The 14,792-nt window shown below is 30.3% G+C and overlaps 1 protein-coding gene across 6 annotated transcripts in view; it reads left to right on the top strand.

Annotated features, from left to right (window-relative positions):
- LOC135956020 (hemicentin-1-like) overlaps positions 1 to 14,792 on the top strand; it is a 317,925-nt gene that overhangs the window by 174,006 nt on the left and 129,127 nt on the right. For all 6 annotated transcript variants that reach the window (XR_010576328.1, XR_010576329.1, XM_065506481.1 and 3 more), the window contains 3 exons: positions 4,593 to 4,764; positions 4,842 to 4,990; positions 13,762 to 13,932. Coding sequence is in view for 4 of the 6 variants with exons in the window: in XM_065506481.1 (XP_065362553.1) it covers positions 4,593 to 4,764; positions 4,842 to 4,990; positions 13,762 to 13,932 (492 nt within the window). In the remaining 2 variants the exon portion in view is untranslated. The remainder of the gene's footprint in view (positions 1 to 4,592; positions 4,765 to 4,841; positions 4,991 to 13,761; positions 13,933 to 14,792) is intronic.

A 14,792-nucleotide genomic window follows, 5' to 3' on the forward strand; every position in this document is an offset into this window, starting at 1 on the left:
ATAGCTTCAATCGTGGCTTCTTTTGTATACCAAAGACATCCGAGTTTATCAATAATCCTGAGTTCATGTCGTATCTCAAATTATCATCAATATTGGCTCCTTTTGTATACTAAAGGTAGTTTAAATCGTGGCTCTTTTGGTTTACCAAAGATAGTATAGTGGCTTCTTTTGTGTACGAAAAATAGCTTCAATCGTGGCTTCTTTTGTATACCAAAGACAGCTTCAATCATGGCTTCTTTTGTATACCAACAATAGCTTCAATCGTGGCTTCTATGCGAAAAATAGCTTCAATCGTGGCTCAGTTTGTATACCAAAGACATCCCAGTTTATCAATAATCCTGCGTTCATGTCATGTCTCAAATTATCATCAATATTGGCTCCTTTTGTATACTAAATCTATTTTTGTTATACAAAAGAAGCCACGATTGAAGCTATTTTTGGTATACAAAAAGAGCCATGATTGAAGCTATTTTTGGTATACAAAAAGAGCCATGATTGAAGCTATTTTTGGTATACAAAAAGAGCCATGATTGAAGCTATTTTTGGTATACAAAAGAAGCCACGATTGAAGCTATTTTTTGCATACAAAGGAAGCCACGATTGAAGCTATTTTTGGTATACAAAAGAAGCCACGATTGAAGCTATTTTTGGTATACAAAAAGAGACATGATTGGAGCTGTCTTTGGTATACAAAAGAAGCCACGATTGAAGCTATTTTTGGTATACAAAAAGAGCCATGATTGAAGCTATTTTTGGTATACAAAAAGAGCTATGATTGAAGCTATTTTTGGTATACAAAAGAAGCCACGATTGAAGCTATTTTTCGCATACAAAGGAAGCCACGATTGAAGCTATTTTTGGTATACAAAAGAAGCCACGATTGAAGCTATTTTTCGTATACAAAAGAAGCCACGATTGAAGCTATTTTTGGTATATCAAAGAAGCCACGATTGAAGCTATTTTTAATATACAGAAGAAGCCACGATTGAAGTTAGTTTTTGTATATAAAAGAAGCCACGATTAAGGCAGACTTTTGTATTAGAAGTAGCCACGAATCCGGGTACCTTTAGTATACAAAATGAGCCACGATTGAAGCTATCTTTGGTATACAAAAGAATCCACGATTGATGCTATCTTTGGTAGAGAAAAGGTGCCACATTATAAGCTACCATTGGTATACAAACGGAGCCATGAGTAATGCTATCTTTGGTAAACAAATAGAGCCACAAGTCAAGCTAACTTTGGTATACAAAAGGCACCACAACTGATGCTATCTTTGGCAAACAATAGGAGCCACGATTTAAGCTTCCTTTGGTATACAAAAGGAGCCAATATTGATGACAATTTGAGATACGACATGAACATACGATTGTTGATAAACTGGCATACAAAGGAAGCCATAAATGAAGATGAACATAGACAAATGTAACAATATTGGATATTGAAGAAATCTTGGTATACAACAGCACTTAATATAGAAGTAAATTAAGTCCAAACAAGTAACACCATTTCATTTAAATTATTCAACAAATAAAGCGTTTATTGAAGCTACACAGAGAAAACAGATTCGTGATAGCAACCGAATTTGTTGCCAATCGAATGATTCTACCTTAGTGACCGAATTTTACAGTTGCTACCACAAAATTTTGGAAGAGATAACAAAAGTTTGGTTGCTTTAACCGAAATTCTTCTTTGTTAACTGATTTTCTGTTGATAGAACTGAAAAATTCTATGTGTTCAACCGAATCATTCGATTGGTAACAAATTCGGATGCTATCACGAATATGTTTTCTCTGTGTACACATGATTTTCAAAAGGAACTACAATTCAGGCTAAATTATTCAACAAAGTGAGTCTTGACTGAAGCTGTACTTGGTCTGCAAAATCATCACGAATGAAGCAAAATTGGCCTACAAAAAAAATCATGATTGAATGTACTGTTGATCTGCAAATAAAACCACGAAATCAACCAAACTTTGGCTATTAAAGAAACCAGAATTGAGGTCGAATTTAAGCCACAAAAGGAAACACGAGCGGAATCTGGCAAGAATTTCAGCTGTACATGAATACATAATTGAAATAAAGTTTATAGCTAGATCATTGTTTTATTGTTTATTTTATTGTTCAAATTGGATGTCAAGTGGAGACACGATTAAATTTAAACTCGATATTAAAGACAGCAAACTTGAACTACGGCTGGAGCCCAAATAGAGAAAAAATTCAAGATTTAAAAAGAACCACGATTACAGCTGCTCTTCATTTTCAAAGGGCATCAAACTCTAAGTACAATTGAGCACATATTTAAGTTTCCAAAAGAACCACGGTTAAAGCTGCTCTTTATCTTGAAAGGGCAGCAAAATCGAAGCACAATTGAGCACAAATTTAGGCTTTCAAAAGAACCACGATTAAAGCTGCTCTTTATCTTGAAAGGGCAGCAAAATCGAAGCACAATTAAGCACAAATTTAAGCTTTCAAAAGAACCACGGTGGAAGCTACTCATGATCTTCAAAGGGTGCAACAAAGGCAGCACACTCAAACTACAACTGGAACCACAATTGAGCACAAATTTAAGCTTTCAAAACAACCACTGTTGAAGCTACTCTTGATCTTCAAAGGGCGCAACAAAGGCAGCCCACTCAAACTATAAATATAACCACAATTGAAGCTACTTTTGACCTTCAAAGAACGCAAATTCTGGAACTAAAATTCCGCAAAAATTTAAGTTTTAAATAAAGCCACGATTGTAGCTACTCTTGTTCTTCAAAGAAGCAACAAAGGCAGCAAACTCGAACCATAACTAGAACCACAATTGAGAACAAACTTAAGCTTTAAAAGGAATCATGATTGAGGCGACAATTGAGCTTCAAAATTAGCCATAAAGGCAGCAAACTGGAACTACAATTGGAACCACAATTGAGCACAAATTTCAGCCTTAAAAAGAACCTCGATAGAAGCTACTCTGGATCTTCAATAGGCATAACAAAGGCTGCAAACTTAAGCTTTAAAAGGAATCATGATTGAGGCTACACTTGAGCTTCAAAAGGAGCCATAAAGGCAGCAAACTCGAACTACAATTGGAACTACAATTGAGCACAAATTTTAGCTTTAAAAAGAACCACGATTGAAGGTACTCTTGATCTTCAAAGGGAATAACAAAGGCTGCAACTCGAACTACAACTGGAACCACAATTCAGCACAAATTTAAGCTTTAAAAAGAACCACTATTGAAGCTACTCTTGATCTTCAAAAGGAGCAACAGAGGCACCAAACTTGAACACTAAGTGAAACCAAAATTGAGCACAAATTTAAGTTTTAAAAAGAACCGTGACTGAAGCTGCTCTTGACCTCCAAATGGAGCAACAAAATCAGCAAACTCAAACTACAACTGGAACCACAATTGAGCACAAATTTAAGTTTTCAAAAAAAAACACGATTGAAGCTGCTCTTGGGGGAGCCATAAAGGCAGGAAATTTGAACTACAAATGAATAAAAATTCATGATTTAAAAAGAACCACGATTGCAATTCAAAGGAGCCACGATTCAAGCTAAACTTGAGAGGAAAACGAAATACGATTAAAAGTAAAATTGAAACCATATTCAATGCCAAAATTGGTCTATAAAATATGCCACTATTGAAGCTGAATTTGAAGTATAAAATTGCCAACCAATGAGGCAAAACATTTTTGAATAAAAGGACTCAATAATGTTCCAAATTTTGGATTGAAAATATGTCCGCAATAAAAGATTAATTCGGATCATAAATAAATACACGACAGCAGCTAAACATGAAGAATAAATTGAGAGAATGTTTCAACTAAACTTGAAATACATATAAACATTTAAGTCCACGGGATATAAATAGATTGTTAACTAATATTTGTTTTTAAGGGCCAATTCTTTCTTATTTTCTTATTATATTTCTAGAAGCTATTTGCTTTATTGGTTTCTGTTTAAAAATGCTTTAATATTCCACTTAAATATCAATTTAAATATAGATTTGTGGCAAATATAACAAACTTATATCCTTTACACAAACTTCGCAGGAAGTTAACCAACATGTTTTTTCCTTAAAACCAAAAGGACAAGAGAAAAACAGTTCTGTTTTTTCTAACAAATTGTTTTGCATATAAAATAAAAATATTATCCCTGTTTTAAATTTAGCATAAATAAATATGTACCGGAACAAATACACAAAAAAATATGCAAATCTATGGAAATGATAAAAAGAAATCTGCTGCTATGTAAGTGGTGCAAGTAAAAAAAGATACATAATAAAACATAAAGGTAGCCACGACCTTAAAATAAAATATGGTGTGTAGGGGAAAAAACACTAAATAAAGATATCCGTTTGGTCTAAGGGTTAACATCCTATCAAAGGATAACAGCAACACATACGGTTTTTAATGTAAAACTATGATACTTTCTACAGGCAAAAAAAGGGATATGAACAAATTTAAATATGAAATGATTAAGGAAATAAACATAAGGTTTTACTAGGAATTTATTTTATTTAAGATTTATTTAGCTTTATGTCTTCAGTTAGCTATATCAGTTTCTAATGTAATTTTATTTTTTGTTTCCTTTAATTTCAGATCAAATTATTAGCGAGCAGGAGGGTAAAACAGTTATTGTGCCATGTCCTGTGAACAAGAATAAATGTGGTGAATTACATTCACTGAATTGGTTTAAAGGTGACAATCGTATAGCAGCCATGCTGCTGGATGATAGCAATGTCACCAGTGTTGCTGAAGAATTTGAAGATAGGTGAGTTGGAATCATGCAAAAATGTTGAAATTATTTTTATAAAATGAAAATTCTATTTTTTGTGTTTTTTTTATTAGAGTTTCCGTTGAACAAAATCCATTTAGATTAATTATAAGAAATTTACAAATCTCTGATGAGGATATTTATTTATGTGATACAACATATTTTATACCAATTGAAACATGTGATAATTTCAATGGCCATCGTGTGGAATTGAATGTTTTAGGTAAGTTTTCTTAATGTTTATTTAACTTTCAATTTGTTTTTTTTTTTCAAATAAATTTTCTTATTTAAAATTTATGTTTTGGCTTGTTTGTGCTTTTTTATTAAATTTTAAGTTGCCTGCTGCTTGCTGTTTTTTTTATTTATTTAAAAAAACTGTTTAAATTAATCAACATTTTTTCCTAATTGCATTTCCCCTGCATAACACTCCGAAAAAAAGCATGTATAAATCCTATGAACTCAAAATTTTTTTTTAAAAAGAAATTCAAAATGCGTTGTTTGTTTTTATGTCTTGACATTTGCATGTACATATTCATAAATATATATAAATTAATATTTAAAATAAGCCATTGGTTTGTCTCGTTACCGAAAATATTGTTACCTTGTTCTCTTCTTTCAACTGCTAAATTATGTTTTATGTTTGTGTTTTAAATTATTTTGCTTTTACTTGTTCAACAAATTGGTAAGAAAACATATAATCACTACTATTTTTTTTTTCCTAAAATAAAGCACTAATTGAAAGAGAAATTTGCGCAATTGAATAAGTTTAATTAGGTGAAATTACAGACTTATTACATCTAGTCAATGAGGACTCAATTTACTCCCTCCTACACGCAGAGAAAAAATATAGTTGTGCATGTTTACTGTAACCATTTCAATATTGTTACAACTTTTTAACAATATTATAGTCACAGTAACTATTTACATGATTGTGGTAACCATAATATGGTTAATTTAGGATTCACATGATTTTATCAACTATATACATGGTTGTGATGAATTATTTTATCATAATATGTTGGTTTCAGATTATGATATCCATAAGTCGAGAGCAACATAAGTCCTTTATAATAAAAATGATTGTCACAAACATATAATTGTTTATTGTAACCATATATATAGTTGATAAAATCATGTGAATCCTAAATTAACCATATTATGTTTACCACAATTATGTAAATAGTTACTGTGACTATAATATTGTTAAAAAGTTGTAACAATATTGAAATGGTTAGAGTAAACATGCACAACTATATTTTTCTCTGCGTGTAGGACATTGATAGGATAAAGTTCACACAAGATTTAATTTTCCGACATTTGTGCAATAGGTTAGCCATTATTTTTATTTTATTAGATTTTTAATGATTTCCGTAATCTAAATACAAAATGCTGAAAATTTGAGCCACATTGGATAAGGTACAAAGGTTGGACATTTTATTTATAATTTCGTATTTTGCGTCAAAGTAGCAATATTTTACAAAAACTTAAATGCTGAAAAAGAAGTAGTTTTCGTATTGCACTTATCCAAAAGCAGAGTCAAATCATGGTTGTGGTAAACATAATCATATTATGATCCAATGAAATCATATTTCCCAACTTTCTGCCAACATATGGATTTTGAGCCAAAAGAACTGCTCATCTTTTGAGGCCAAGAACGAATCAATCCAATATCGGATACTCTGTCCCAAAGTGGAGCACGGGCTGGACTATAAATATATAAGTATATATATATGTATATTTATTCCCGTCGATCTGAGTTGGAGCATAGGGCTACTACAGCTGCATTCCATGTATCGCATCCATACAATAATATTAACATCACTTTGGAATTGAATATGATGATTAGGTATGATGATACCACAAGTGCCATTTAAGGGTTAATTTCCATTTTTGTTCTATTATTATAAATACTAGACTTCATGTTATATTTCTCTTAAGTTTCATCAAAATCGACCCAAAAATAAATAACATTCAGCTATCTTTAAATTAGAAATTCCAAATATTGAAAAATTTGACCTTTGACCTTCACGAATTAAGGTTTAAAGTTTTCCAATTTTAATAAAATTTTCAGAGTCTATTTATAATTATTTGGGCTATAATATTCTGAATAGGTTTTACTTAAAATTTTTAACAGTATTGAAATAGAGCACATTCGCCAAAAAATGGCCATACAATTGGTTTTTCTCGAAAATTTCAAAATTTAAATCGCATGTATGGAAAAACTATAAGAGATATTTTCTTAATTTTTTCATAGTTTTATTCCCTATTATATTCTCAATAAATCTCAATGAGATGATCAAAAAATTCTGAAATTTGTTTAACAAAATTTTTAAAAATTTGCAAATGGAGTTTTGAAATTGCCGTTAAAAAAAAAATATTTTTTTGGCCATATCTGCGAATAGGTTAACGGTATACTACGAAGATAAAAACACATATTTTAAGTAAAAATGTGCTTTTATTTTAATATTTATCAAAATATCTTAATTTTGTTCCTACATTTCTGATTCTAGTTGCCTGAGACACGTTAATGGCCTGGCGAATTTTTAATAACTTTAACATTTTTTGACCAATTTCGGTTTTTTATGTCTCATTAGAATGACAATTACGTACATATTTCTATTCTTTTAAATTAAATTGCAAAAGTAATTTTTTAACGGCAAAATTTTTACAAGAACTGAAAAAAATGCATTTTTTCCCCTTGTAGATGCATCTCAAAACTTCAGAGGGCTTGCGGCCAATCTTAACCCCAATCGATTTACCTAAAATTTTTTCAGGATGATTTTTTTACCAATATTCACCAAACTAGTTGGTGAGAATGGCCAAAATCCAACTTTCGTTTATTAAGGGCCACCCTAGTGTGACAGTGCTAAATATCAGAGGTGATATGACGCATACTTGCCATACCCCGGGATTTACATTTATTCTGTTGCCGAGATTATTCTCATGGAGTACCCACAAGTAGAGTCATTGTATAGACTTCTAATAAGACAGAATAGTTTTGGTGGGTGCCAAGTAACTTCCGGATGGTGTTATGAACAAGGTTATCAAATACTTTCTCAAAGTCTATAAATACGAGATATAAGGGAGATCTCCACTCCACACACTATTCAACGGTTACTCTTAGCAGCCTAAGAGTTTACTTGATTTACACAGAATTTTCGAAGTCGAAAGCCAACTTGTTCCGGGCGGAGTTCTGGTTCCAAGGCTAAAAAAGTAATTCTCCTCCATTTAGTACACTCCTACAGGTTTCCCTTTTTTTTTGTATTTTAACAATAATATCCTGCTTTAGCTCATCGTGAAGGTATTCCGTCCTTTAAAATTCTTCGATAATCTGAAAAATCACAAACTGACATTGCGGTCAGCTTTTAGCATTTTTTTTAGGCCTTAATATCGTTGGTGACTTTCATCACTGACGGACTGTTAATAGGTATATCCGGCCTTAACGTATGTTCAGCACAGTTACATAGATTTTCGTTGGGCTGTCTTGGTGTTTCAAGCAGTTTCATGTAGTGGTTTTTCCATATCTCCAGCTGTTCAGTTTTCGAGGAAACAAAAGATTTTATTGTAATTTTTTCCTTATGCTGTACAGAGTTCTGATGAGGTTTTGTAGCAGCTGCAGCTTGAGTTTCCCTTGCCAGCTCATCTATGTACGCTCTTTTGTCTCCGAGTGCATTTCGTTTGACTTGCTTGTCAATGTCATTGTGTGCTCTTGCAAACTCACATTTCTGACTACGGGTTTTTGCACTATTTAGTAAACCCTTAGCTGACATTCTGTCTCCAATCAGGGTTTCTTGAACAGTGTCCCAAATGTTTGGCAGCAGCGTCCAGGAAAATATGTTTAACATTATCCCAGTTGATAATACTTTCTGTAGTAGCATTTTCGAGGGCAGCTTTAAGAGTGGCGACATATTGCGCAGCGACAGGGTCCTGTGCAGGTCTAGATATTTAGATAGCTGCAAACTAAATGCGCATGTACCCACAAGGTGATGATAATCACGGCTGATGTATGTACCTCTAGACTATAAATTGGGTGAGGAAAAATATGCCAACCACTTCATTTTTAATACTTTTTAACAGATATTACATAATGTGGCCGAGTGTTGTCATGATGAAAAATTACGGTTTCAAGTCTGGCTATATATTACGGGCGATTTTCGACCAATTCTCGATTCAAATGAATTATTTGCATTCAGTGCAGCTTCCTTGTAATGGTCTAAACAGATTTCAGCAGCTCATAATAGATAGAACCCCTTTGCTCTCACTAAATACAAAGAATTACATTAGATCCATGAATATTTTGCTTTGGTGTCAATTCGACTGGTTGGCCGGGCTTCACATACGATCTCTTACGTTTTGGGTTACATGGATACATTTTTCATCCATAGGATCATGGAAAATCTAAAAAGTTCAAAATTAAGGGCCACTCTATTGCTCTGTAAAATGTAGCACAGTGGGTCAGTCTTAAAAAAAGTGGTAATAAATCTTAATCTTCTAAACTACTAGTCCGTTTGCAAAATGATGTATGAACGAATCGTAGAGGAGCACATTGGCTTTAAGAAAACAAAATTTATGGTCATTGTATTAGAACGCAAGTACATATGCACGTTGCAAAAAATTAACCTTCTTGAGCTATGATAACTTGTGTAAATATTGACATATTTCAAAGAGTGAGACTTTGTAATAAAGCAGTTGGGAAGATATCTCGTACATTTTAAAAGATATTTAAGTTGAAACTTTGACATTTCAAAAACACCCCTTTCTTTTAAATAAATTTCGAAATAACAAGTAAAAAATCGTTATTCGCATAGTCCAAATAAAAAAAATTTAAATGAGTATGAAAAATTAATAGATTTTAGCAAAAATGGAGCTTAGTGCTTTTTAATATTTCTCAAAGATGCTTATAAAAATATTTTTATATTATATTTTGCCATATTTAGAAAGAACTGTCTTCAGAAATGACTAATAAGACCTTTTAAGATCGATATAGACATGCAGCCTACTTTAGGTGAATTTTTTTTTACAAAATTCTAAGTTTATGATCATAAGATATTTCACATATATTTATACCCTACACCACCATAGTGGGGAGGGTATTATGCGTTTGTGCAGATGTTTGTAACATCCAAAAATATTAGTCTACCACCCACCTTAAAGTATACCGATCGACTTAGAATCACTTTCTGAGTCCATGTAAACCTACAGGTCGCAATTTTGAAGATATTTCGATCAAATTTGGTACATATTATTTTTTCGGCCCAAGGACCAAGCCTGTTGAAACTGGCTGAAATCGGTCCATTATTTCACCTAGCCTCCATACAAATGTCCTCCCGAAATTGGACTTTATCGGTCATAAATGTTTAATTTATATATGTATCTCCACAAATTCAGCTCCAAATAAGTTTTATATACACAAAATTCATTTCACCAAATTTTGTTACGATCGGTCCATAATTATTCATAGCTCCCATATAGACCCGCTTCCGAAAATCACTTTAACGTGCATAAATCTCTTAAATAAGTTGGTATATACACAAAATTCAACATATTTAACTTGAATATAGACATAAATCACACGTACTAATTTCATGGTGATCGGTCCATAATTGGCCATAGCTCCCATATAAGGCGCACTTCCGAAAATCACTTTTACGTGCATAAATCGTACATAAAATTCAAGATAGCTAACTTTAATATAGACATAAATCACACGAAATAATTACATGGTGATCGGTCCATAATTGGTCATAGCTCCCATGTTAGGCCCACCTTCGAAAATCACTAAAAAATATAAATTATTGAAATTTTAAAAGTAAAATGTTTTTGCTCTTTTACTTAGTGTAGGGTATTATATGGTCGGGCTTGACCGACCATACTTTCTTACTTGTTTTTTAATATTTTTATAAATTATAATAAACATCTTTATTAGAATTAATCTGCTTTTTAAACAGTATCTGCTTGCTCGTGATCCCGCTCGTATTTAACAGGATAGCAGATTTTGTAGATCCTTTTATTCAATTACAAATACAATAGTCTGTTTAAATTTCAAAATTAATTACGGTGCCTTAAAAGGAAATTTGTCTGAGCTTTCAAATCTACAAAATAAATTACCCTAACTATGAAGGAAATTTTAAAGTTATTTTTTGTTAAAGTTGACTTTATTTTAAAATAGAACTTTTGCTTTTATTTGAAGAAAGCTTCAAAACTTTTTCCACATATACATTCAAATAATTGGAAATATTTTTCAATGAATGTAAATAAAAAGAAGAAATTTCAAAAAATTATAAAAACAAATTGTACATAAAAGTTCAAAACAAAAAGCCTTTTTTGGAAATAATAAAACAACATTTTATATTATATTTGAAATTTATTTTATGGTACGAAATTTAAAATAATAGTCAACTTTATGGACTTAAAATCGACTTTTGTAGTTGAGCTGAATATGTGCAATTTTTAAACTTTTGAATTGGATTATTTTTCACCACTACACAGAGAAAACAGATTCGTGATAGCAACTGAATTTGTTGCCAATCGAATGATTCTACCTTAGTGACCGAATTTTACAGTTGTGGCTATACAATTTTGGAAGGGGTAACCAAAGGTTAATTGCTTCAACCGAAATTCTTCTTTATCAACTGACTATCTGTTGTTAGAACCGAAAAATTGTATGTGTGCAACCGAATAATTCGATTGACAACAAATTCGGTTGCTATCAAGAATTTGTTTTCTCTGTGTACACGAATAGAGCTATTTCAAAAATAGTTTTTACTTGTTATTTTGGAATGTATTAAAAAAAGAAAGTTTTGGGAACAATACTTGCACAGTCATGGTATAAAATGAAAATGTCGAAATTTAAACTTAAATATCTTCTAAACTGTAAGAAATATCTTATGAAAATAAACTTAATTGGCTCTTTGGTTGAAATCGGTTCATAATTACAATCTGTAATAATTGTTTTTAACACAGGAGAAAAACGCGTTCCCTCAGCAATGAGAATTTGATATTAAATATATAAAAAATAATGAAATTTAGAAGCCAGAGTTTAAGCGAAATCATTTTTTTACCTTGATGGCTTTGCTAATAATTAAAATGAATACAGTTCATAAAATCCACATCTGACCTGCTAATTTTAGGTAAGAGTTGTTAACCCAGCCTTTAGATCCATGGTAGACGTTCATATTGTTCAGGTTACGATGATTTTCGTCAAACAACCGGAATGTGAACCAAAGAGCGTAATAGAGCGTAAAAATGCACACAATTCATTCAGTTTCTTGATGTTGTTGTCGATATTTTATTTTTTACCCAAAAGAGCACACAAATTAAATGCCTCTTTTTGCCTACCACTGCTTTAGATTATAAATCATAGAGAGAACCACAGCACCCAGAGAAGAAATAAAGTTGTACATGTTTCCAATTACCATTTTTACATGTTTTTTTAATATTATAATGGTCACTGTAATTATTTGTATGATTTTGGTAACCATAATATGTTTTCGTTACCATTCACTTGATTGTAGTAAATAAATATATGTTTATGGGAATCATGCTCATGATGAATCATTATATCATAATATGTTGTTCTCAAAGTATTATAACCATAATCCGAGACCAACACAATATGGTGAAGTGTAATTCTTCATAAAAATTGTTGCAACCAACATATATTTAATTACTACAATCACATATATGATTGATATAATCATGTGAATGGTAACTTAAAAATATTATGGTTACCACAATCATATATATAATTACAGTGACCATAATATTGTTAAAAAACTTGTAAGAATTTCTTAATGGTTATGGTAAACATATACAACTTTATTTTTTCACTGTATGCGTCCTGCTATAAATTCATAATCTCCCACCTGTCTATTTATTTTATATTAATATATATTTCTCTCTTTAAAGTTAACTTTCAATTAGTGCTTTTCAAAAATTTTTTTTGTAAATACTCCCCAACAAAAACATTTTGCAAATTAATTTTATTAAAATGATTGCATTTCTGCATTTAATTTTTGTTTGTTTTTCAAATTTCTGTAACTAACTCTGTAAAATTTGCAAAAAAAAAACCTGAAATAATAAACTAATTTTCCACTGTTTGTTTACTAATTCATTCATTATCTAAACTAATTACAAAAAAAAATTAAAACAAAAAAACAAAAACTCATTATAAAACATTTTTAACTGATTGTTTTCTTAATACAATTCCCCCTCTTTTCCTACCAAAAAACAAAAAAAAAAAAATATTACTTTTAAACCAAAAATAAAAACCGCTCGCTCGTCAACGCATCATCATGGATTTATGCAACTAAAACTAAATAAAAAAAAACAAATTTATTATATTTTATTAAAATGAAAAAAAAAACTAAACTCAAACACCAAAAAAAAAAATATTAAAACCATCATCCATTGTCATAAAACACATTGAATGTATGATTATTTTATATTAACCAAAACATAACAAACAATTTAATTACAATTTTTAAATAATACAAAAAAAATGCTTTCAAAAAAAAAAATTATTAATAAAACATAAAAAACTACCATAAAAAATACCGTAGAAAACCTGGGTAAATTTATGTTTTTTTTATATATAAAAACAAAACTTTTTTTGATTTTTTCTATAAAAACTTAAACTTAAATAATGAAACCTTAAACTAAACTAAAGAGAAAAAATTTTCTATAACACAATTATTTAAAAAATTATTTAAAATTTAATTTTAAGTTTTATGTTTTTTTTTTTATTTATTTCTAATAACAAAAACTAAATTAATTCACCCAAAAAATTAATCTAATTTTATTTTAAACCTTTTTTTTATATATAAAAACCAAAAAAATCTAAACATCATTTACACTAAACACTTTATAAAATAAAATTTATAAAAAAAAACATCACGCTGAACACTATTACACTGAAAAAAAATTTACACAAAAATTACAAAAATCTAAAAAAATACCAAACTACTGTGTAAAACCTAAAACTATAAAAAATAGTGCCACCTTCGGAGGTTGTGATTTTGGATGAGAAGGGAGATCGTATAGAAAATGGCAGCATTGTGGGTCCCATGCAGGAAAGACAAACCCTGAAGGCCACCTGTATAGTTAAAAATACCAGACCTCAACCCCAAGTAGGCTGGTGGCGGGGGAATAAGAGATTAACAACACGTAAGTATCTTTAATTTTAATTACATTTTATTTGATTTTATATTTAAAAATTCATGAGAAAAAAAATTCATGTTTAATTGATTTTGTGATGTTAGCAGGCAAAAAAACGAAAATATTAAATTACTAGAAATTTAACAAACATGATTTTGAACTTAGATAATATAGAAAAAAGGGTTGCTTGTAAAAGTTTATTTCGTTTTTCTTTTTGTCCATTTTTTGTGCCTTTTAAACCATGAATAATGTTTAAACATTATTTTGCCTGATCATCTTTAGGTTTGCTTAAGAAAATATAGACTTTAAATGCGCTACATTTTTAAAAACATATACAAAGTTTAATCAAATATAAGTAAATCTAAAATGTTGTACTTGAAATTTCTATATATAAAATAAAAATTAAATCCCCTATTTGGACTTTAATTTACAGCTTTTAATTAAAATTATTTTTATTCTCTTAAGTAGTGTAGCATCCAACCAAAGTCAACACTTTCTTCATGATTTACTCTCTTTCCTAAACATTTCTAATAATTCATCACCTTTATAATTTATTTAAAAGCATTTTTTTACAAATAAGATTAAAACGTTTAGAATTTCCTTTTATTTGCTTCTACGAAAAAATATATTTTCTTTAAAACTAATTTTTTTTTTCCTAAAAGTGTTAAATTATTGCGTGTTGATGTTTAACCTGCTAACAAAGTAAACCTTTTTGAACAAAAGTTAAGGGGTAAGAAAAAAAGTTTCTTTACTTTTGAAAATGTTGTGGGGTTTTTACAACCCTTTTGGTAATTAACAACTTGAATAGACAACTTTTAACATTTCCTGTTCATAATTGCCTATAAAAAAATGTGAATACAAGTATAAAA

This window comes from Calliphora vicina, chromosome 3 (genome assembly GCF_958450345.1).
Source record: "Calliphora vicina chromosome 3, idCalVici1.1, whole genome shotgun sequence".
NCBI classification, from domain to species: domain Eukaryota; kingdom Metazoa; phylum Arthropoda; class Insecta; order Diptera; family Calliphoridae; genus Calliphora; species Calliphora vicina.